The following is a 24,450-nucleotide window of genomic DNA, read 5'->3' on the forward strand; positions in this document are numbered from 1 at the left end:
AAAGCAATACCAAAATAGTGTGAATACTGAGCTATTTAGGTAGAGATGAACATACAATGGCTAATGTATTTAAACCAGAATTTGGTGGTTTTGATTTTTTTGTGTGTGCCCATGGCAGCAAAAGTAGCAGAGACCTAGGAGAGGCTCCTTTCAGTGGGTCTGAAAGATGTCTGGATAGTTTCGCTTCATTCTCTTGAGGTTTACCAGTTTTTTGGTAAAAGGTCACCAATAGTCATCTTTCAGCCCAATTCAATCACCTCTTTTCAACCTTGTCTTTTGTAGTTTTTCTAGAGAAATGGCTCCAAATATTATTCTCTACTTTTAGAAATTTTTGCTGATTGAGAGATTACTGGGGTTCCCATTTTTCTCCTTCCTTTGCCAATCATTGATTCTCTTGGTTCTTCAGATTCTCTATCATATATATGACTGTGGGTGTGCCTCAAGACACTTGATGACAGAACGCGAAAGATGCAGACTTCTTCCAATCATTTATGCCTCAAGGAGCAGAGCTTTTAATCACAGGGTCGAATCTAGACCTTAACTATTCCACAAAACATTTTAAAATTGACTTCTGCTGTGTTTTGACAATCAATGTATTTAAAATAAAACTATCACACTTTTTGCTTCATTTTCCATCTTTCATTTGTACGACTGTTCCCCTGTATATTTTTGGAAAAGGTTTAATTTGTCCTTTTCTTCTCCTCTTAAACTTTGTATAATGAAGATCCAATTTATCCTCAAACCTTTCCCCTAAGGCTGATGCTCAATAACCTAATTCTTAATTTTCTAGATGATTTAATATTTGGTTATACACCGTCCTGTCTTCTCCTTGATTAATGTATATATGATTCCCTTTTCAAATGAACTGCAAACTCTTCAGCAATGTAATATCTTTTACATAATATACAGCTCTTAAAACTATAAACATCTGCAGAATTCTCAGTTACTGACTGAGGATTTGAAAAAAATCACTTTTTTTTACCCTTTCATTTGTTGTTATAGAATTACATCTATAGAGACAATGCACATATCTCAATTTTCTCTTTAAATCACTGTGAATTAGATTTACTTGCCTTGTCCTCCAAGTGCAATTCTAAAAAGCGTAGGTAAGCCACAGGTGCAAATGCATCAGCTGAATGTGTGACTACTTCTGATGAATCCCTGAAATAAAAAAATGTTATAATACATTTATCTACTATGCAAAATCTGTTTTGTGGCAAGTTGCTCCTACTAGTGACTAGAAAAGACCAAAAATCCTCATTTATTTCCACTAGTATACTATTGTATACATATTTACTACATAATTAACGATTAACATCTACTTTTAATAATCCAATATTTAATTGGGGAAAAGATTGAGAATATTAAACTTTCAAAAATAAGTAAAGACCTTTTCATCTTTATGAGGACACACAGTTCAACTTTCAGGTTCACTCAAAGCTCTCCGAACAGTTTTACAACTTGAAACTTCAATTTCATTTTCACAAATTTGGTTGGTATGGGCTACCATTAAACAGTAGTGCTTTATCTTCATTATTCTTTTCATTTTCAAGAGGTAATTCATCCAGTGTTTCACACAAAATCTCAATTATCCTTCACAAAGGCAGTACTGGTGATGGTTTTAAGCTCTAGATGAACTCTTCACACTGCAATATCATTGTTATTAAAATTGATTGTCTGACATAGCAATTACCACATTCAGGTAAAACAGTATGAACTGCTTGCTGGCACCATATGGATACATGTAAATTAACTCAACTTTTATCAAAGATACCCTGTAAAGCACATGTGAATAACTAAGATTATGTGTGAAGTTCTAATAATTAATTATTTTTTATTGTTGTTTATTAAGAAAGCAATAGTGTTTTTGTATTTTAACTCAAATCCTAAAAGCAGAAATTTCTCATGTCTCTTTAATGCCTTAGGAACTAGTTCCAATGTTTATATTAGTACATTGTTAGCACTTTAACCATTGTTGTTCAGCAAAATAAATTCTTACTTTGATTCTTTTCCACTAATGTAAAATATTTTTGAATTAACTTTTGTAATGCAAAGTTATTTAGCGACAATAGAAGAAATCTCAAAAGACTAGGATCCGATATATTAAATTTTCATGAGCAAAATATGCTTACTTTTTCACTTGAAAGATCAGAGGTAGAGAAAAAAGTTTGATGGTAAAAAAAAAAAATCAACTACTATTCATGAACCGTTAGTATCAAATACGTATCTTGTTAGTTCTTTAAAAAATTACATTAAAACAGGCTTCTATGACTTTAAAAGAAAAACATTATAATCGGGATCATGAAAGAAAGTAATAACCTGCCTTCACAGACTACCTAACCGAAAGATGCCTCAATGTATAATGAGCAAGAGGAGAAAGAGAAAGAAAAGAGGAGACCCTCTTGCTTTCTACCACCTGTCTCTCTGCCTTGTTAACTCTAGTCTAGTCGTCTTGTCTATTCACTCCTGAGTTGTCTGTTCTGGTCCTATCTTGGTTCCTCAATAGATTCAAATTCTAGTTCCTGTGTATGACCTCGTTCTTACATTAAATTTCAATCTCTATGTTCCCAATCCCAGCTTTGGAAACCGATCCTGAGCCTCAATAATGCCTGATGTAGGCAGCTTGGTCTTGATATCCTTGACAATGGGTACACCAAAACCATGATTAACCTGAACCAGTGATGTGTCAGTGGAAAGGGTTTCGGGCCCTCCTTTCTCTTGACAGTTATTCCCACTAGAAACAGAAGATTGACAGCAAATAGCTCACTTAATTGATACAATTACTGCATTCTGAACCAAGATTGTTATCCAGAGAAAATATATAACATTCTGAACACTAAGTGAAGAGGAATATGGTTTTTATGGATTCTATTAAATCCATAATCTCTAATTGACTAACGTCATTTCATTCAGTTATACAAAGCCAGAATCAACTGGGAGACAGATAATAGATTCAAATAAATGGCTTTTAGCTTCAAACAGAATAATGCCACTACTGCTCTGCTTTTCTTTCATAAACTCACCTGAAACTCAACTTTCAAGAGTCTCTGGTTTCTGTCTGCTTCATGGATTTCTCTGAAACCTAGAGCAGAATCTGCTGGAATACCCTCAGAGAGACCCAGAAAATTAAGAAAAACTCTACAACAGCAAAAATGCTTTCCAGTTGGCTACCCTCCTCCTCTTTCCCTATTAATACAAGTAATCAGTGCAGCCCCTTCCTCTTACACAACTGAGGTTTCTCAGTAGCCAAGAGCTGGATCCCATGCTCCCTTTCACTGCTGCGTTAGGCTTATCCCTAGTTACGACTTCAAAAGGGCAGCTAGCTGAGTCAGGTCTGAGTCTCTCTTCCCTGACTATAGGCTCTCTCTCAAGTTGAGAGATCAGGCCCTAACCCTCTCACTTCAAAATACTGAATTTTCTCTTGAGGCTCAGCCATGGTCTTGGTTCCTACTTCCCCTCTGAAAAGACAACTGCACGCAGATATTCCCCGTGGGCTCACACTTATCCTCACAAGACATTTCCAACATCATTTCCGTGAAGTCTTGCCTGACATCTTCAGACAGTGCTAGTTTTCTGCTTTATGTGCTTTGGTAATGCATTTACAGACCTTTCATAACACATCCACTATATTATAATTATGTGTCTGTGTGCTTGTCTTCCTTCTTAGAGAGGGACCAGGTTTTGTTCATCTTTGTCTGCCTGTCTCCCCACACTCCACCTCTGGCTCAGTGCAGAATACACTGCCTTATTTTCAATTATTTGTTGAATAAACAAATAACTGTATAGTTTAACTTTGTTAAGTATCTTTACATTTACACAGTAACTATTGACACTATCAAAAACCCACATTGATTTTTCAATTACCAATCTTCACACGAATACGTACATTTTCATACATGCATACTGTATATATATATGGATACATGAACATAAGCATACATGTATACCAATAACAATATATGGTTATCTCTAGCATAATAAAAATAATTATATAAATTTAAATACAAGGAAAATGGTTCATAAATTCTAATAAATTCCCAAGTGATACAGAATAGATATGAGAAGGCAGACAAGGAAAGTACTTGATTCATCCTCACGGCTAAATGCCATATTATGATGCTCTGGGCTGAGTTCTGTCTTGAATAGGTAGAAACGAGGAGTAAGTGGGGAAAATGAGAGCATAGTGTTTTAATCATAGAATTTAGTTCTTCTTTTCATCCCTCCTTCCTTCCCATTGTTTCTTCTATCCATCCATCCATCCCATACACAGCAACTCTGTAGCAGTAGTACATTAATATTGACAATTCAAATGGAAATATGGGGTTGTATCAAAGATTGACATTAAAATTGTGTTCATTAACAGTGAGAAGAAAATTATCACCTTCATTAATACATTGGGATTTTAGTTCTTACTTTATTTTCAAAATACTGGCTATATTCCCCATGTTTTAGTTCTTACTTTTGATATGCATACACATATATTTCAAAGTAAGAAATAAAAAGAAAGTAGGTTTTTTAAAAAAAAAATATTTCTTTTAGGCTGCGTTGGGTCTTCATTGCTGCGCGCGGGCTTCTCTCTAGTTGCGGCGAGCAGGGGGTGGCACTCTGTTGTGGTGTGCGAGCTTCTCACTGTGGTGACTTGTTGCACAGCATAGGTCCTAGGTGCGCAGGCTCAGTAGTCGTGGCTCGCGGGCTCTAGAGCGCAGGCTCAGCAGTTGTGGCTCACGGGCTTAGTTGCTCCGCGGCATGTGGGATCTTCCTAGACCGGGGCTCGAACCCGTGTACCCTGCATTGGCAGGTGGATTCTTAACCACTGCGCCACCAGGGACACCGAGAAAGTAAGTTTTTTATTTGAGGACCTACAGTTGTCCTCTATTCTTAAAGACTAGGCTGCAATTCTTTTTGTCAAGGCTCCTCAGGAAAAACCCCTCATTTTCTGATCTAAAAATTTGCATCTAGAGGTGAGTAGTCACATCCTAATTGATGTGAAAAGTAAACTGTAAAATGTTCTAGTCAAAAATTTAAAAGATTACTTCCACACAAAGACTGTTATACCAGTGTTTCCTACAAGATTCTAAAAATGTTAGTTGGAATTCGGGGCAAAATGTATCTCATAATAAACTTCTAGAACCACCCTAATTTGTCTAAATTATTTCATTATACAAGAGATTCTATCTGTGTCTTTGAAAAAAAAAAACCACACCTAATTATAATCAAATCATTTTGCATGCAAAAGTTTATTTTTTCTCCTCATAGTCTCCTTTTCTAACATAAAATTTGAATTAGGCATTGAAAAGGGGATTCCTAATAATCAACTAGTTGTATGCTAACTGTGGAAGATCACTACTATGTCAAATATAACAGGAGAAATTATTAACTTTGTCCCCCCAAACACATTCTAACTGACAGGATCCAGTAAGATTAACTGTCAATTGTTAACAAGTAGTTACCAGGTCTAAACTTATCTTTTAATTGTGTCACATGGAAAACTATCTCTAAATAAAATAACTTTAATTTATATACAGTTTTAGAATGTGCAATGCATATTCATTCACATCATCACATTTAGTGCTTATCAGACAGGTATGATAAGGACATTTTCTATTTTAAAGAGAAGGAAAGATTTTGTATATAATAGGTGACATTCTTTTTCCATTCAACTACTACAAGCTCTAGTTATAACCTAAGAAAGGAATACATAAAAGTGAAATAGGATATTTAAAACTAAACAATAAATGAAAAATTAATTCCATGATATTTAACATTTATCAGTGCCTACTACTGTGTGTTCTGAGAGTTCAGATATGAGGACAAGCACTGGAAGTAGTAACAACCAAAGCCTTTAAAATTGGAAGGATTTAGCAAAGTGGGGATAAATGGGAAGGCAATCTAGCGAAAAGAAATCGAATAAGAAAGTTATGAAGCTGAGGTGAGGCAGAACCTATGAAGAAAAAAATCAAAGAACGCGCTTAAGCATCAGAATCAGATTAGTGAGTAGCTGATAACTGAGTAAGAAAGAAATGTCAGTTCTTCCCCTTCTGTTCTCAAGGTACACACACGTATGTTAGCACTTCCAGTATTGCTGATGTGCCTCTCCATTCTTACAAAAGAACTTTTACAGAGCAGGGTGGCAGCTTGCAGAGTTCCACCCACATAATTATCCTCAACAAATGATTATCCAGTTAATTGAACAGCTCATTTTGGCACTAGAGGGTTCTAATACACCTTCCCTGATATCCTTCTCTTCAACAGCATGATTAACTCCCATCATGTCATTGCCTCAGTCAGGTTGAGGTTTCTCTGTCTACACAATGATGAAGTGAAAGATTCATTTTTCAGGTCTAAAGTACTATGATAAATAAACCTTATGGTTATGTAGTGTAAAGCAGCACATTTCTTATAATTCTATGTTGTCCATAAAGAGTTCTGGGTGCTCCAGGACCTCAAGTTGTGCAATGAACAGGAAGAGTATTATTCTTTGGCCTTCTTTCTCTTATTGTGCTTTTTATTTTTTTCTAATTTGGTTAGTCTAATAAGTATATTGCAAGTTTCCTATTATACTATAATTTCACCCTAGCATGGAAATGTTTTTCTTAAGTAACCAAACAGTATTATTTCATAGAAGTAATACCTAAGGCACAGTTCATTCAATGAATTGTTCTGTGATCACTGAAGCCACAAGAAATACCTCTCGTTTATGAACTTATTCTTCTGACTCTTATCCTCTACCATTTTGTGTCACAATTTTATGCAGGTGTGTCTTCCTTCCACCCTTCTGGAGACAGGAACTATGTTTCAACATCAGTGGTGCCCAGTAGAATGCTTTAGACATAATAGGTACTTGATATATATTTGCCAAATATATTATTATTATGTTCGATGATTATTAATGGAAAACAAATTAGAAGAAATGAGAGAAGCAAGAGTGGGTGAATATTGCACAGGGTAATGGAGAGGTCTTGGCTATGTTTCCCAAGATAAATGTAACTTTTAGAAAATTCACCTGGAGTTGTCTTAACTTCTTAGAACATTCTTTCCCTCATTATTAATATGTACAAAGAAGTCACCTTTCAGTGTTGAAAATATTAAAGCTGTCCATTCGATACAAGATTCTAGTCTTTCATCAGATGAGGTTTCTGAAATCAAGCATAATTCTGACAACCTTTTCAAGAAGCTGAAGAGCTTAGGAAAAGCAAATAAAGTACCCTCTTAGCATATGAGAGGAGTGATATAAATTAGAGTATGGATAATAATGTTAACAAACTGAAGAAAGTTCCTACTTTTTGCTACACGAATTTTAACAATTTATGGCAAAGAAATCACACTATTCACCATAAAACAGAATTCATTTAAAAACAAAGTTTATATGTAAAAATAACCCCAAATAATTGAAGAGAAATGTTTAGTATTACCATTCTAAGTTATTAAAGCCAAGAAAAAGGAAAAAGAGAACGGAGTTAATGGAACCCACAGGCTACTGATGTGGCAGTTTATCAAATGTAGCTGTAATGAAAGATAAATAACACAGGCAATTCACACTTCATGAAAGGAGAAAAGTGTCAGTGTGTAGGTACCAGTTTCACTGTAGGCCATAATCAGCAAGTCAATGAAAGTGCAATGTCTAAAAAGTTTATAGGCTTCTATGAAGGCCTCGTCTTGTCATGTATTGATTTAGGTATTCAGACGACTTCACTGGTATTAAACAAATTGAGTGTTTGTGAACTTGGAGGACATGTTCTATTTCTCTTAACAAAAGTTGCCTCCAGCTTAATGTTACGTTGCTTCCATCACTTAAATTTGAGGAAGGGGAAGAAAATGCTGAAATGATATCTTACACAATTATTTTCTTCTTAAATAGAGGGCAGTCCAAAGTGAACGTTTCATACTCTCCACCTTCTCCACAAACATGGACTCCGTACTTCTTAGAAAGCTGAAAATAGGGGAAAAAAAGAAAAAGAAAAAGAAGGAAAGAAACAGGAATCTTAAAATTAGTTAGCAAAAATGTTCACTTAACTTATTTTGTCCTAAAAAATATCCATGCCAGAAACTTTAATTCCAAAATAGATGGTGAGCTACAGGAAAATAACTGTATATTTCTGCTTAAAATATGTGTTTAAAACCATATGAAAAATGTTATCATAAAGCATAGCATTTTTAATAATCACCAAACCCTTATAAAAAGATGTAAGTGACCAACATTTTTGTGTATAATGAGAAAGCTTAAAGATTACTATAAAGTTTAGGAATGCCACTAGCTTTAGCTTCAAAGGGAGGCTAAGGGGGAAAGATACTAAGTAATTACGCAGTAAATGAGAATATATGCAGCCAAACTGTGCTTTCCCCTGCCCTTTGACGTATATGTAGAAGGGGAAAAAATGTTGTGTTTAGAGCATTTCTCAGAGACACAGAGAATGTAATCTAAGGCCTTTCCTTGGGCCTGTGCACACAAAGAAGCCATAAACATGGTTATTATGCTTAAGGTTATTATTAATAGTAAAGTTCCAAGGGTATCAAGAACTAATGAAGTTCCAACGCTGCAGACAAGCCCTAGGAAAGTATAACTCCCAGAAAGGCTGGGATAGCTTATAATGTTGTCTGATTAAACCTGAAATTAAAACACACAAGTAAATAAGCAAAGAAACAAAAAAATTCCCTGTGCTTTGCATTGAATGTAAGCTGTGTTATTTAAATGATACTGAGAGTAAAATCATCTCTTATCTGGTTGGTACATGGCTGGAATCAGTGCTGGGGAGCACTCTCACTGGCTTGCCATAGAATCTTCCTGCTCTCGTGCGGAGGCTTTAGCACTATGATTCCATCTCCTTCATTCTGAATTTCATAGCTTTCCCTGCTTACAGTCTCTCCCAGCCCAAAGGAAGAGCGACTCCATTGATGTTCTCTGTTACTGCCAGTGCTGGGACTGTGGCCTAAGTCTTTGGTTTTACCTGCACAGTTACACATTTATTTATTTGTTTTTTTTTTGTGGTTGTGCTACCATTCCAAATCCATTACATTTCAACTACTGACTACGTGCCCTTCGGGATTTAAAGCACACATCTATGAAAATTCTACTACTCCCTCTAAGGATCAATAGTAATGTGGATGACCTGTAAAGGCAAACAGCAAGAAAAGTGAAGGAAAGAAAATGGGGTGGCATTTTCTATAAGAACTCACATGAGCAAAGTGGATAAATGAAGTAGGGAATCAGCAAGGCAGAATTACGGCAGCTGGTCCTTATGAGAGCAGATAACAGGAATGCATTACTGTGGTAAACCAAATTAAATTAATGTCTGCTTTGCAATAAAAAATGTAGGAATAATAATGGGATGTGGATTTCAGGGGTGTTTCCTTGTTCTGTCAGCTGGTGCCTGACCCCTTCTGTGCTGATCTCCCTTCACTGGTCTTCCCATTCTAACAACTGTCTACCAAGTGAACCTTCTACTCTCACCTTTATGGACAGTCTTCTTATGTGGGAGTATACCTTAACAATCACTGGCTTCCTTTTATTAGAAAACCTTTCACTGAAGCTTTGCAAAACTTCTATAATCTACCACCAAAGAATAACTGGATTTTAAAAAATTAAAGTTGCATGGCTGTTATCCTACTGATATCCTTTTATTAGTCCCTAGTAAAAGTAATGCGAGCTGCTATGTTAATCCAACATAGTACTAGGAAATCTAAAATATGGATGCATCCAGTGATATTTCCAGTTCATGTAAAATATTTCCATAATATTCATCCAATCAGTTCTTCAACAAATATTTATTTAACAGTGATTATTTGGCAGGCCTTGCTAGATGAAAAAGATCCAAAAGTAAACAAGACAATGTCCCTGGTCTCCGGAAGCTTCCTAAATATACTGCACCTTATATTTTAATACCACAATATGATGAAACAGTGATGTTGCTTCTATAAATGATATGTGCAATCTCTTCTCCCCACTACTACTGGTTCAGCAGCATGGACACAGATTCCAAGTAAAGAAATTTGGGTAAAGAGCCCAGTGGTTTTTATGGCTGATGAACCAAGAAGTAGTCTGTGAATCCTTAGGATGTCTTTTGCAGCCCCTCTAAACTCTACTAGCTTCAAGCTCTAGTAGATGCAAGTATCTAGAAAATTCGATCTTTATTGGCTGACTTTTAGCCAGTTCCAAGTCCCTTTGATGTCCTGAGAGACCTCAAGAAGCAAAGTTTATGCTAGCCACTTTCTTTAAGCCATTTTCTTTATCTAAGACATAGCACCCTGTTAGAAATCAACATCCTGGTAGCACAAAAGCATGATGTATGCATGTGATAAAAAAAGGGTCAGTTTAGGTAGTAGAGAATTCAGATGTGTACATTCCAGAGACATATTTGTGGTACACAACATTCAATTTACTTTTCTAAAACATGTAGGATAGTGTTACTCATATCTACACTATTCACAGAAAGTAGCAATTTTATTCTAACATGTTTCAGGTCTGTGTTTGGGTTTCAACTCAAAATTAGCATTACTGTATGCCAGCACTTAATCACTCCAAATACAGTTTTTGCAGTTCACTTTGATAAGTTTCTCTATCAATTTCATTGTAACTGAAAATACTAAATAGGTAACAGTTTTTCTAAGGTTTAGTTTCTCACTGAATTATCATGATTCTTTCCATAATTTAAGTACAAACGATAGCAATCTATATTGAAAAATAAAAAATATTTTTCATATTGCTATTTGACAATTAAGGTCTAATGTCCATTAATTATTAAAACATTGTTAAATAGTTTCAGTTAGTATGTAAAAAGTGGAAGTAGACAGTTGTTATCACCGTAACACCAAAAACATGCCAGATAGGCTACAAAGCAACCATGCCTTTGTGTTTTACCTACAGAGATCCGAGAATGCAAAGAAGTCTGGATGAACTAACTGCAGAAAAGGGTAAGCCTTTCCTAGATGAGTGAAGATCCATGGTCACTTTCCTAATGGGGGAACAGACAGAGTAGAAGCAAATCTACGCTGACGTCTATCAGCGTATACAAAAAGCCAAACTCTTATGGCCATCTGTGGACCTCTGTGACGGACTATTAGAGTCCTGAGGAGACCCAGGGAGTGTGTATAGGCTGCCAGTTCTTTTTCACAGTCTTAACTAAGTGTACACAGTAGCTACATGCAGAGAGCTAGGGCCAGGGCAGAAAAGGGGAGAGAGATCCCTTTGAGAACACCTGCCCATCAAGTCTTTTCTACTGAACTTTCACTGTACCAAGGACTGGTGACAGGGCAGGAAGACAGAGAGATTTCAGCCAAGACTTGGAAAGCCAGAGAGGAGGCAGGGAAAGGCCAACAGCAGTAAGCCCTTGAAAAGGCAAAAAAAAAGACCAAAAAAAAAACTGGTAGCAGGACTTTAAAGCAGGGAGACGGGGTAGGGGGGAGAAGGAGAGAGAGATCTCTAGACTCACTGGAGCACAGATCACATGCCCTGATAAAGGGAGAGACCTTATCCTGCTTTCAAAACATTTCAAACACGTAGCAAACTGAAACAACTCAAACCAGACCCAGCTCAACTGGAGATCAGACTAAAGAGAATAAACACCACAAACTAGCTGTCAGACAGAGGAAGGGGTGTGACTTTTCTGGAGTGAATATTTACTTCAGTCTCTACTGTTCTTTTTTATTCAATATCTACCATAATATATATAAAACAAATTAGATGAACAGTGAAAAAGTTAAAAATGTGAACTGTAATCAAGAGAAAAACAAACAAAACAAAAACAGACCCACACAGTAACCAAATATTGAACCCAGTAGATAATGACTTTAAACATAACTACTATAAATACATTAAAGATTTACTGGAAAAGATAGACAAAATTTATGAACAGAGAGTAATTTTAGCACAGTTGGAAAACTAGGGATAGACAGCTGTAGGTTCATATTCTAGCTCCAGCACTTACTGAGTACTGGACCCGGGATGAATTGATTAAGTTCTCTGCATTTCCATTTCCCTAGGTAATACCTGCCCTTCGGGGGATGTTGTATTAGAAGATATAATACATACTAAGCTTTTAACCCAGTGCCTAGTGCATAGGAAGCAGTCGACATATGTTATCTTTTCTCTATTAATTTGCTATTCCCTTGGACCTTCTGCTCTTTATCTATATACTCCCATCTTTGAGGACCATGACCCCTACTATATCTATTACCTCTACTGCAAATGGCTCTCAAAGTGAAAACCCTAGCCATCAACCTCTCTCCCATGTATTCGCTCCCCCCATAACAAACGTTTATTGAGTGTTTTACTTGGGAGCATTGTTGTCTTACTTCAACGTGAATAAAACACAGTTCTTAATTTTTTCCTCAAAACCTTCTCTGCCTGCTCAATTTCTGTTCAATCAAACTTAAAATACTGGAGTAGAACTTAATTCCTTCCTTTCCTTCTGCCACACAGCCTACATTTTAAAATTTTCATGAATTCATTTATTGAATCTACAAATATTCACTCAGTACTTATTACGTGCCAGATGCTCTTCTATACACTAGGCATATGGCAGTGAATGAGAAAATGTATGCACTCCCTTCCATTCTAACATCCTTACTGATCACTTTGCACTTGAACTATTACAATAATCTCTTGTCTTCCTGCTTTATATTCACCCCTCCCAATCTACCCTACATGTTATCAACACACTAACTTTCCTTAACAATATGAGATGGCATTCATTCACTTAAAAACTTTTGGTGTTTGACCATTGCCTATTCAATGGAAATCAAGCTCTGTAAACTGAGAGTCAGACTTCAGCCATTTGGTCCCATCATTCACAAGAATACCAAGACATAAAGCTAATACACTGAATGGGAAAATAAAGTAAAATAAAGATTCAAAAGAATCTTGACTGGCTGGAAAAAAAACCCAAAAGATTAAATCTTAAAAAGTGAAATATAATGTGATAAACATAAACCCCAACAGGCAATTTCCTTCTCTTCAACTTATAGAAATCACTCTTATTATTGCCTGTGGGATTGTCCCATGCTGCCTTGTGACATATTTCTGTATTGCATTACTATGTACCCCTTGAATTTAAATGTTTCTCATGAGACTATAAGTTTCTAAATTTCTTAAACCCTCTCATAATTTTTTCCTAGCAGTGTGTAGCACATAGTACACAATGACCAAATGGCTGTCTTCTCCATGGTTCAGATACCCTGTATACTCCCAGAAAAGGGTCCAATTGGCATGTACTGACAGGTATAGTTTCAGACACAAAGTAAGCCATTCCCAAACAGAATTATGAAGTAAAAGGGAGGAGTGATACCGAGCAGGGCCCTGTGGGCCTTCTGGGCACAAAGCCTTTCTGTGTCCTTCATTTCTGTGATTACAGGAAATAGCCTTCATTCAGCCTCCATGACCTTCCCTGAGTTCCAACATGCAGATTCAAGAAGTTGTTAATTAGGGAAGGGAGGGAATATGAGACAAGGGAGAAACAAAACAGTTAAGAGAAACAATAGTGCAGCCTTGGCACAAGGTCCTGGTTCCCCATCAAAGGATACACACAATAATATCTTTGAGCTGTTTTGCAGACACTGAAATCCCCTCCAGGTGGGAGAAGTTAACGGTTAACGATTGTATGCTGCCCACAAGCATGTAGACCCCAGACCAGTTGGAACCTGAAGGTTGATGAGGCTGACTCCTACTTACCTTACCACCAACCCATCAGAAGAATGTCCACGAGCTGATCACACCCTCTTTGAACCATTACTATAAAACTTCTCACTGTCCTCTCCAAGTTGGGACACATAGCTTTTCGAGGCAGGAGCCCACTGTGTCTCCCTTTGTCTGGCAAAGTAATAAAGCTATCCTTTTCTACTTCACCCAAATCTCTGTCTCCGAGATTTGATTCGGCACCAGTGTAAGGAGAAGCTGAGCTTTCGGCATCAGGAGAAAGTTACTAATTTCTTTTTCTATATCGTTAGAAATAGGATAAAATTTTTCTACTTTTGGAACTCTAAAACTGAATAAAATTTACACATGGCTGTCAATGTTTTTCTTATCTGATTACCCACTGAATCAGGGATGTCACTATTTTTCCCCATTTTTAACCATTTGGGGAATGTTATATAGAAAAAGATTCAGATCAGATGGCCACTGGATATGATTAATACAGCTGTTATTCTGTCTGACATCAGTCAAACTGGTCCCATCCTTTGTATAAATACAAAGGTATAAAGCTAACACATCAATAAAATAAAATTTCAAAAGGATCTTGACCAGCTGAAAAGAAATATGTTGCTGTTTTCTAACCAGTTAAATTATTTTTGATAAAATAATAAGATCATTTTTTACTTATTTCACATTATAATTTCCATTGTATACAAGTATATTCCTTGCTTCACATATATCTAAATTGTGCTGTGTTCTCTTTTGGATAAAATTTTTATGGAAGGTGAACATTAATTTTCCAACTAACTATTGTTACGATAAGCTTTCTAAAACACATTTTGAACAGATGTGGCCGACTTGGGTCATTTCATGGCTTATAAGAATGCCTTGGAGTCTGAGCATTTAAAAAGTGAATTCCTAGTAAATGAAAAGGAAATTACTTATATGATTCTATTTTTTCTGGCACATTTATTCATACAGATAAATATTCATATTCATAATAACTCCATTTGAGCTCTACTAATTATTGAACTGAAAAGGTTATGGGCATCATGATTTCCCTGTTTAATTTTTTTATCCTTTTAAAAGACTGTAGGGCTTCCCTGGTGGCGCAGTGGTTGAGAGTCCGCCTGACGATGCAGGGGACACGGGTTCGTGCCCCGGTCTGGGAAGATCCCACATGCCGCGGAGCAGCTGGGCCCGTGAGCCGTGGCTGCTGAGCCTGTGGCGTCCGGAGCCTCTGCTCCGCAATGGGAGAGGCCACAACAGTGAGAGACCCGCGTAACGCAAAAAAAAAAAAAAAAAAAAAAAGACTGTAATACCATAATTGTGAGAATTTCTTATTAAATCAAGATATTTTTTCTTTTAAACCTACCTCACTTGCTGTTACTAATCTTAAAACTGACAAAAAAAAGAAAAGGCCAAATGAAATTGCACTTCCCTCATCCCTCCTACCACCTAGAGAAAACCATGAGGTTTAAAAAACTCACCACAATTTCATTTTATAAATGATGTATTTAACATACAAAATAATTTCATGCTGCATATATTCATTCATAGCACTTATTAAAGAAGTATTTATTGAATGTCTACAGTAGGTCTGGCATTGTTTTAAGTGCTGGGGATAACAATAGGAGCAGACATAAATTCTGCATAAAACAGCTTACTGTCTGGAGGTACAGACATAAAGTTAAATAAGCAATTACAATAAAGGGTAGGGATTGCTTTGGTGGATGCATGAGATGTGGTGGGAGTATAAAGCAGGGGACCTAACTGGAAGGAACTCAAAAGGCTTCTCAAAGAATCTGAAGGATGAGTTAACCAGGAAAGTCTGGAGAGAGAGAGAGGGAAAGAGAAAGAGAAAGAGGGAGAGGGAGAGGGGAGAGAGAGAGAGAGAGAAGGCAGGAGAGAAGAAAACTGTTCCAGAAGGAACAGCATGTGTTAAGTCCCAGAGCACACGATGGGTACTAGAAATTGAAGTAAGTTTGGCATAGCTGAAACATAACTAGACGAGTAATAGTGGAGAGGTGAGGCTGAAAAACTAGAAAGAGGACAGATGTTATGGGGCTTCATATGCCATACTAAGTTATTATCCTCAGATCACTGAGAACCCATGAGGATGTTTTAAACAGAAAACTGACCTGATCTCATTTGTCTTTTAGAAACATCATTCTGGCTGCACAGTGGAGAATGGGCTGGAGGGCAATAAGTCAAGAAGCAGAAAGAACTGAGAAGTTGCTGGAGGAATCTAGGCAGGAGGTAAAGCTTTCCTGAACTGGAGAAGTAGCAGTGAGGATGGAGAGGAGAGGGCAGATATTTTGAGAGAGGTTTTCTAGGCTGAAATAAGTGACTGGAGAAGTGAAGAAAGTTTAAAAAAAAGTAAGAAAAATTCCCAGCTTTCTGCATTGGGAAACTGGATGGATGGTGGTCCTGTTGACTGGTTTTTAGTATAAGTAGCAATGTGCTGGGACACTGTCTAATGACCTTATCTTTTTCAAATTTTATGCAGCATGTGGTACAACTGATGTCTCAAATCTTTGTGATTGTTTTCCTTAGGCTTCCATGTTACTGTATTTTCTAAGTTATTGCTAGGCTTCTCCAACTCCTTTCCCTCCTGCTGCTCCTAAATTATAAATAGCCCTCATGATTCTCTCTATAGTCTTCTTTATCAATTTATTCCCTCAGATAGCTTATGCAGTCCACGGGTTCAACCATCACCTTTATGTTATTCTGCTGCTGCAAATACGAACACTGTCACTACTAATTAAAGACAATTTGCTTTATGCCTTAAAGTTAAGAAAATGATGAAATTATCTTATTTAATCTTCAAAATAACTTTTAAGAATAAAAAAGAGCATCCGCTCTGAAATCAGATAGACTTAAAGCATAAATTCCGGTTCTGCAACTTCCCAGCTCTGTGACTCTGGAAAAGTAACTCACCCTCTAAGTGATTCCTCATCTGTAAAATGTAAACATTAGTAGTAGCAACGTCATAGGCTTGTTAGATGGTTAAATAAAATAATGCATAAAAAGCACTTAGCACAGAGTATGGCACTTAGTAAGCACTTAGTAAATACACAGCTTAACTATAAAAGTAGGTAAAGCACATACTGTAGTGAGGCACAGTGAAAGCAGCATTGCATAACTCATTAAAAGCAGTAGCTTTGGAGACACACTGCCCTTGGTTCAAATCCTAGCTCTGTCACTTTGTAGCTACGTGATCTTAGGTCATGCAAACTCTCGGAGCCTCAGATTACTGATCTGTACAATGGAGATGACAACAGCGTCTACCTCATAGGAGTGCTGTTTTCAGTAATAAAACCATGTGAAAAAATAAGTCTAATACACTACACAGCATATAATATATACTCAATGAAATGGCTACTAATTTTATTTTTTCCCTTTTCCAGAGGTGAAAACTAGGTTGATTTGCAAAGGTTATGTAGCTTAGAACTAAACAAACACAGAATTTAAAGTTGTGTCCTGACTCTGATAAATAACAAACCTTAGTCTTTAGCCTGAACATCTCAATTGTGTGCCAACCTCATAGTTTAAAAACATATGCCTTTGGTTTATATGTTATAATTTAAAACTCAGTATGTTTAAGACCAAGCTTATCATGTTCTTTCTCAACCCTGTTCTCCTCTGCAAAAATGTGTGCTTCTAATTTCCCCAATCATTATGTGTGGATTAATCTTTGATTCTTCCTTTCCCAGCTTCTGGCCATTTGGTGCTAGTTTCTTTTTCATTCTTCCGTCAAAATCTTTCTTTTAGTTGTGTTCTCTCTCTCCATCCCTACTGTCAGCGGTTTCATGCTCTAAGCCCTCACACCTGTTTCCTATAAGAGCACCTTAGACTCTTTTTCATTTCCAATTTCTTCTACTCCCAATCCAAGAATACTACTGCCAGACTAAATTTCCTGAGATATATTTTAATAATATAAATCCCTGTTGATGAGCCTTCTATATCTTGCTATTTCTTATCCCAAATTGCTTGGTCCATCTCTCAGGGCCCTTTATGATTGGGTCCTAAATTCCCACCTCACCTTTTTCTTATTAATCTACCAATACCAGCTCTTAGTTTCATTTAAAACAAGTTCATCATTGTCCCTGCATGTCTTCTTGCCAAGGAATCTTCTTCATATTGATTCACTGTGTTGCCACCACCCATGTAAATTTCATCCATCCTTCAGACCAGTTTAAGTGCTGAGGCTTCCATGACATCGCCTTCAGCTACTCTAGGTCATGTGGTCATCTTCCATCTCTTAGGTCCCAATTACATTTATAGCAAATACCAATTTGGCTTTATATGATCCAAGTTATTAGAGTCCTCCCCTCATTTACAAAACTCTAAGTTCCATGAAAAATAACTCTTTGACTTACTTTGTACCCCTTATAGAAGCCAGCATAGAACTGAGCACATAAGAAGTCCTTACAAATACTTATCACTCAGTTCTATTAGTACCACATGACACTGGCAGTTAAGAGTTCTTCTATAAAACACAATCAGAGAAATGTGAGGGATGGGTTCAAGGTCATATATTAGAACAGCCACTAAGTATGGAGGACCTTCACCTCTTCTCTTCAACTACAGCTATTAATGGGCACTATTTACTGCCAGGTCAAATTCCTTAAACTACACCTTTCAGAACTTTAGTCCCTTTCTCTAAATCCTGCAGTTAGTCCTCATTGTTTAGATAGTTAAATCCACACTTCAGTATTCAAAATCTCTCACGATATGGCTTTGACTTCTTTTTTCAGCTTCCTCTCCCAGTACTCAAAATATACTCCAAACAGTTCAGCCAGTCAAAAATCCTATCCATTCTTAAAGTCCAGTATGGCTGTCAATTTATCTCTGAATTTACTCAGAATTCTCTCAACAACATATAATTTTCTTTGAAATTCTACGGTACATATTTTTTACTTTTTTTAAGAATACATTTTAATACACCTAGTAATTTATATTTATAATACTCACTGGACTCAACCATAAAATTCCACATATCCTTCCAACTCACTTATGTTCAAAATTCAAAATCTCCCCTCAAGGAAATTCTACCTCCTCTTGACTTTCAAGGTCAGTTAAAGGTGTTCTTTCCCATAAAGTTAGCAGTACAGGGAACAAGGCTTAAAATTCTGTCTCTCTCACCCACACTATCAAATCAACTTTAGTGAAATTCTCTTTATCTTTTGCTTTTAAGTGATAGGTAGCTTGGATTGTAAATTGCTCTTTTGTTAAACCCATAAGGAAGACAAGCTAACTCATATAAAACAGAACTTGAAATACAGCTTTAAGCTTGAAATCAGCATTGCACATATCTGGCTTTAACTCTTATAGCACCTAGCTGAGTGGTATACTCCTTAGTACATATATTCACAATTTTTATATGATATGGTTTCATTCTTCCATTTAGCAGACAACTTTTACTTGGATGATCTTAAGAAATCGCTCGATTTAAGAGTAACTGCTTCTGGTAAAGACAGTGGATTGAATCCATGCATCTACTCCCACCCCCTTGTAAAACCTTCATGGGAGGTATTTCATAAAATGGCATAAACTCAAAAAGATGCAGAAAAGCAGAGAGCAAGTGACAGGATCAACAAATTTAATAGACCCAAGAACACTGGATCCTAGGCCGACCGACAGTGGAGAATGCAGAGGACCAAACCAATTTACTCAGTAAAATAACTCCTTCCTCTAAAACAATAAGGTAATGAGTTGGTGGCACTGGGTACCTCTGGAAGTAAAGGGAAAATGTGAGAAGGACACCAAAATAAGAAGGGTTGATTGGCAGTGTGTTTAACAAGCAGTCAGATCCCCAGATCCTTTCACTCTAGGCTGGCAACTGCCTCTCCTCCACCATGGCAGAACATTGAAGGTTTATTCTCTGCAGAGGGTGAGACAGAGGAACTAGCCTGGGAGAAAAGAAACACAGCTGAGGGCAGAGGTACTATAATAAAAACAGAGGGATTCAGTTAATGTATGCACACAAGATTCGGAGACCTCTAGCATTTTCCTTGTTCAACTCCCAGAAAACAAAACAAACAAAAAAACCTGCAGCATGCGTTCACTTCAAGAGCAGACTGGAGAGTCCTTTTCTTTGAAATCTAACTAGCTCAGATTAAATGACCTAGATATACTTCCCTGTAGTGAAACTCAAGGTCACAAAGCTCCATCCACACACTTAGTGCTTACCACAAAAATTTTAGGTCCCTACTCTCAAATATGAGTAGAACACCAAAGATTAGCAGAAACATCTCTAAAATGAAAGTTAGAGGCACCAAAGTAAACAATGGAGAAAAAGGACTATGCAGGAGAGAAGAAAAATTATAATAAGGATAAAGTATTATAGATTAAAAAAAGAACATTCAGAGAACAAAAATAAGTTTTTAGAAATTAAAAATAAGATATGGAAAAACTCAATTAAAATATTTGAAGGTAAAATTGAGAAAGTCTCCCAGAAAGGGGAAAAATGATGTAGGTAAAAATTAAAAGACATCTAAATAATAGGAATTCAAAGAAGCAAAATCAAAGGGGAGGAAAACACCAGTGAAGTAATTCAAGGAAATTTCCCAGAACTGAAATTTTCAAGCTGAAAATTCTACCTGTCTCAGCACAATGGATAAAAATATGCACACCCAAGACACAGCACATAAGACTTTACAATTCTTGGGGCAACAGAAATATCTTACATACTCTTACAGAGAGATGGAGAGAGAAATAAATAAGGTTGCATACAAATAGTCAGGAATTAGAATGACTTTAGGCTTCTCAACAGCATATACCAACTGCAAGGGAATGAAGCAATACTATCAAGATCCAGAGGGAAAATATTCCAAAAATAGAATTTATGACCTGCTGAAGAACCAATCAAATGCAAGGAAATAATGAAGACATTTATAGATATGCAGTGTCTCAAAACACTTACCTCCTGTGGACCATTTATTAAAATCTTATAGAGAATGTGCTTCACAAAAATGAGAATAAAACAAAGAAAAAGGAAGATGCTGGATCCAGGAAATGAGGGCTTCAACAAAGAAGAAAGGTAAAGGGTTCTCCAGGATTATGAGATGATACGATGACAGCCTCGTAACATAGAAGGAAACTGGCCCAGATTACATACAGGTCAGAGGGCCCTGGAAACGACTTCAGGAGGAGGAAACTGAGAAACTACTTAACATGTCTGAACATCTGGCTAAGAGACTAGAAAATTGGCAGTGAGTACAGCACTGAATTAGTGATTGGTACATGGAATACTAAATAAGTGAATAAAACAAGACAATTATTAATTCAAATGAAAAAGTAAAAAGTTGTACAGGAAAGGTTTATTACCAGAGTTTATTATCTAACTCAGCTGTGTTTTGAATTTTCATAGTGATCGTAATTTAAACACTGACTATTCATCCAACTGGAATTGCAATATAACTGTATGGGAAGATGGAATGAGGGAAACAGTACACATATGTGATGGAGGCAAAGGGAGTAAAGATAGCTAAATCTGTACAATCTAGAGTGAGCAGTCAACAAATAGTTCTAGAATTGGGGGAAATCATGAAGTAATACGTAGACATGGAGGTAAAAATCAACTATAAGAGATGAAAGTAAGATGGTGATATGAGTGAGAGGCAGGAAAGACTCAGAGGGTTGCTTCCCATAGCAAAGTTTGAAGGACCATTTGAGAGTATTAACTTTGACAAACATTGTAAAATATCACAAAATAGGAATACTCTTAACAAACATTTAAATAACGGCCCAAAACCTTTAAAATTTGATGTAATTTTCATATTAAAATTCATCTTCTTTTTTTGAACAGTGAGAAAATAATCTTGGGGGAAAAAAGCACAAAAGATACAATGATTTTTGACTCCATTGTTCAGATGATAATTTTAGGAACCTATAGAAATTTAAGAATCAATGACTAAAATGATTCCACAGTTAATTTAGAGTAATAAATGTATAAGCCTTGAAGTTGTTGTATTTTTTGACCCAGAAATTACATTCCTAGGGATTTATCTAAAGAAAGTAATAATCAGAAATGTAAATGAAGATTTATTAGGAAAGATAATAATCACAAAATTATTTATAATAATTTAAAAATAAATAACATTATTTATAATAATTTAGAAAGAAATATTCCCAAGAGATAACTTGTTAAATTCACTATGCTATATTCATATGTAGAATATAAATATAATGGAATCTGCACAGCCATTAATTAATGTATTTTCCAATAGATTTAGTTATGTGGGAAAATAAACACAGCATATTAGGAGAAAAAAAGGAAACAAACTGTATGTATAGTTGTACCAAATTATGTAAATACAATATGTACAAGTATTTAATGACATGAGCTTGTGTGTACAATGAACACTGTGTGTACAATAAAACAACATGGAATCCACCGATATGTTAGCAGTGTGCATCATGGGGCAGAACTATGCTTTTTATTTGCTACCCTATATTTTATCATATCTCAAATTTTCAGCAATAGTCAGGTATTCTTTTATTGTTTTTTTTTTTAAATTCCCATTTATTTACCAGTGGGAAGAGGGACAGGGGGAGGGGCAACATAGGGGTGGGGAATTAAGAGCTACAAACTATTACGTATAACTAAGCTATGGGGATATATTGTACAGCATAGGAAATATAGCCAATATTTCATAATAACTATAAATGGAGTATAACCTTTAAAAATTGTGAATAACTATACTGCACACCTGTAACTTACATAATATTGTACATCAACTATACTTCAATAAGAAATAAAAAATAAAAATTCCTGTTTATCTCTATTCTTTATCCCCATTTTTTTCCTTATCACAGGCAAATATTTTAAAGTATTCCATGTGTATCTCTTGTCTATGTCCTTGCAAATGTATTATTTAAATGTATTTAAATGTATACTATATTTTTAATTTATCTCAATGTTGCTTTTATTCATTCAGCACTTTGCTGCCATTCGCACATTGAATATATCTGTTTAACTGTAAATCTGTAGTTTGTAAGGTGTGCCTACCGCGTTTTAACTAAAAGCTCTCCCAGGAATGGACATCCATGTTGCCTCCAACAACCCCAACCCAACACCATCAAAACTAACCCTGCAAAGGACTAGTCTCACTCATGTCCCCTTAGGGACTGATAGGAGAATTGCTTCATCAAGGAGTATAGGGACATTTAATCTAGGTATTACAATATTGCCCTCTAGAATGGAAGTACCTGTCCACATTCTTAGAGGGGTTCTACAAATCCCCACCTGTCAATAACTGGCATTATCCAGCTTTCGCATTTTTGCCAAACTGGTACAAGTAACATCCCACTGTTGCTTTAATTTGTATTTCTCTTATACTAAATCAGTCTGAGCATCTCTTCAGTCTGTATTAGGTTTTAAGACATTTTCTGTATAGTGGTTCTCCATAGCTTCTGCCATTTTTCTGTTAGGACTGCTGCCTCACATGTTGATATATGCCAGTTAAAAATCCCTTGAGAGTTTTAAATATGACCCCAATTATAGTGTCTACCCAGTTCTCTGTGTATTTTGTAAGGCAGAAAAGTTTCCAAATTATTCTTTAGTAATGGCAAATTTTACTCATAATAGTAAACACTGCTAACATTTAATAATAAACATTGTTAACATTCTTTAGTAATGGCAAATTTTACTTGTAATAGTAAACCTGCTAACATTGCTAACATTTAACATTATAAATTTTACTCATAATAGTAAACATTGTTAACATTTAACATTGCCAGATGCTGAGCTAAGCACTTTATATATCATTTCATTGTTATTACTTCCATTTTATATATGGGAAACTAACTAGGTCAACGTTTCAGGTAAGCAGTAGAGTCAGGGGTAGGATTCACACCTGGGCTCCTAGGTACAGAGGTAACTTGCTGCTTGCTATCCCACACTGCCTCTTACCCTATGGGATCTGAAGGAACTATGAAAGGACTCTTGCCCAAAGGTATCATCTCTTCACAACTCCCGCCACCAACTTCTCTGTAATTCTCACAATATTAATTCCTGCATGGGAAATCATTATAATATGCAAAAATTCCCTAACTTAAAAATATGAACCCTTGAATATAGCAATATATTCAAAGATTAATATATTAGCAAAATTGACATTACAGTTAATAAGTCATGTCATAGTACATGTGACACATTACACAGTACATAAAAAGTGGCTCAGGGGATCTGAGGCAGGTAAACACACTGGGTTCCTCTACCTAACCTCTTTCTCTCCCACCCCTGCAAGTTCAAAGGTTGTCTGCTTTCTCCCCTTCTTTTGGACTCCTTGACTATTCAAGAGAGTTGTGCCAACAAGTCGAAAAATGAACATGTGGTTGATCTTTAAAATCACTTAATGAGGTTAATCACATTATTCATAAAGATAAGGAGATACAGGCATTCCTTAAAATCTGATTTGTCTTAGACAATGATGCAGAAGACCAGAGTCCTAGATAATAGGTTAAAAAAATACTTTCTAAATTCAGAAAGAAGATAGAGTTTGACAAATGACTCATTCACTTTTATATTAGAATCACTGTACTATGTGTACATCAGGCAACTGATTGAGTCTCCTTTATGAGCATATGCAAAAATGAAAGGAAACTAAAGAGAGCAAAAAACCTGGGCAGTCTGAATTAAAATGTGGATTGTGTCAGATAACTGTTGTGAATAAGCTGAGAAACAAATTTCTAACTGTATAAATATTAAGTACTCACTTTACAGAAAATCCACATACACAGATTAGACTACACAGAAGCCAGAGAAAAAGACACTCAGATTGCTTTGCATAATTATCTATAACTATCAGGGAAAAGAA

The 24,450-nt window shown here is 36.1% G+C and overlaps 1 protein-coding gene across 10 annotated transcripts in view; it reads right to left on the reverse strand.

The window, feature by feature from the left end:
• Positions 1-24,450, reverse strand: part of DPH6 (diphthamine biosynthesis 6) — a 456,227-nt gene that overhangs the window by 278,993 nt on the left and 152,784 nt on the right. For all 10 annotated transcript variants that reach the window (XM_027083817.1, XM_027083818.1, XM_027083814.1 and 7 more), the window contains 2 exons: positions 7,836-7,930; positions 1,074-1,161 (listed from right to left, as the gene is read on the reverse strand). In XM_027083817.1, coding sequence (XP_026939618.1) covers positions 1,074-1,161; positions 7,836-7,930 — 183 coding nt within the window. The remainder of the gene's footprint in view (positions 1-1,073; positions 1,162-7,835; positions 7,931-24,450) is intronic.

Source organism: Aethalodelphis obliquidens, unplaced genomic scaffold (assembly GCF_003676395.1).
Source record: "Aethalodelphis obliquidens isolate GAN/ISIS:26980383/991018 unplaced genomic scaffold, ASM367639v1 scaffold51, whole genome shotgun sequence".
Classification (NCBI taxonomy): Eukaryota; Metazoa; Chordata; class Mammalia; order Artiodactyla; family Delphinidae; genus Aethalodelphis; species Aethalodelphis obliquidens.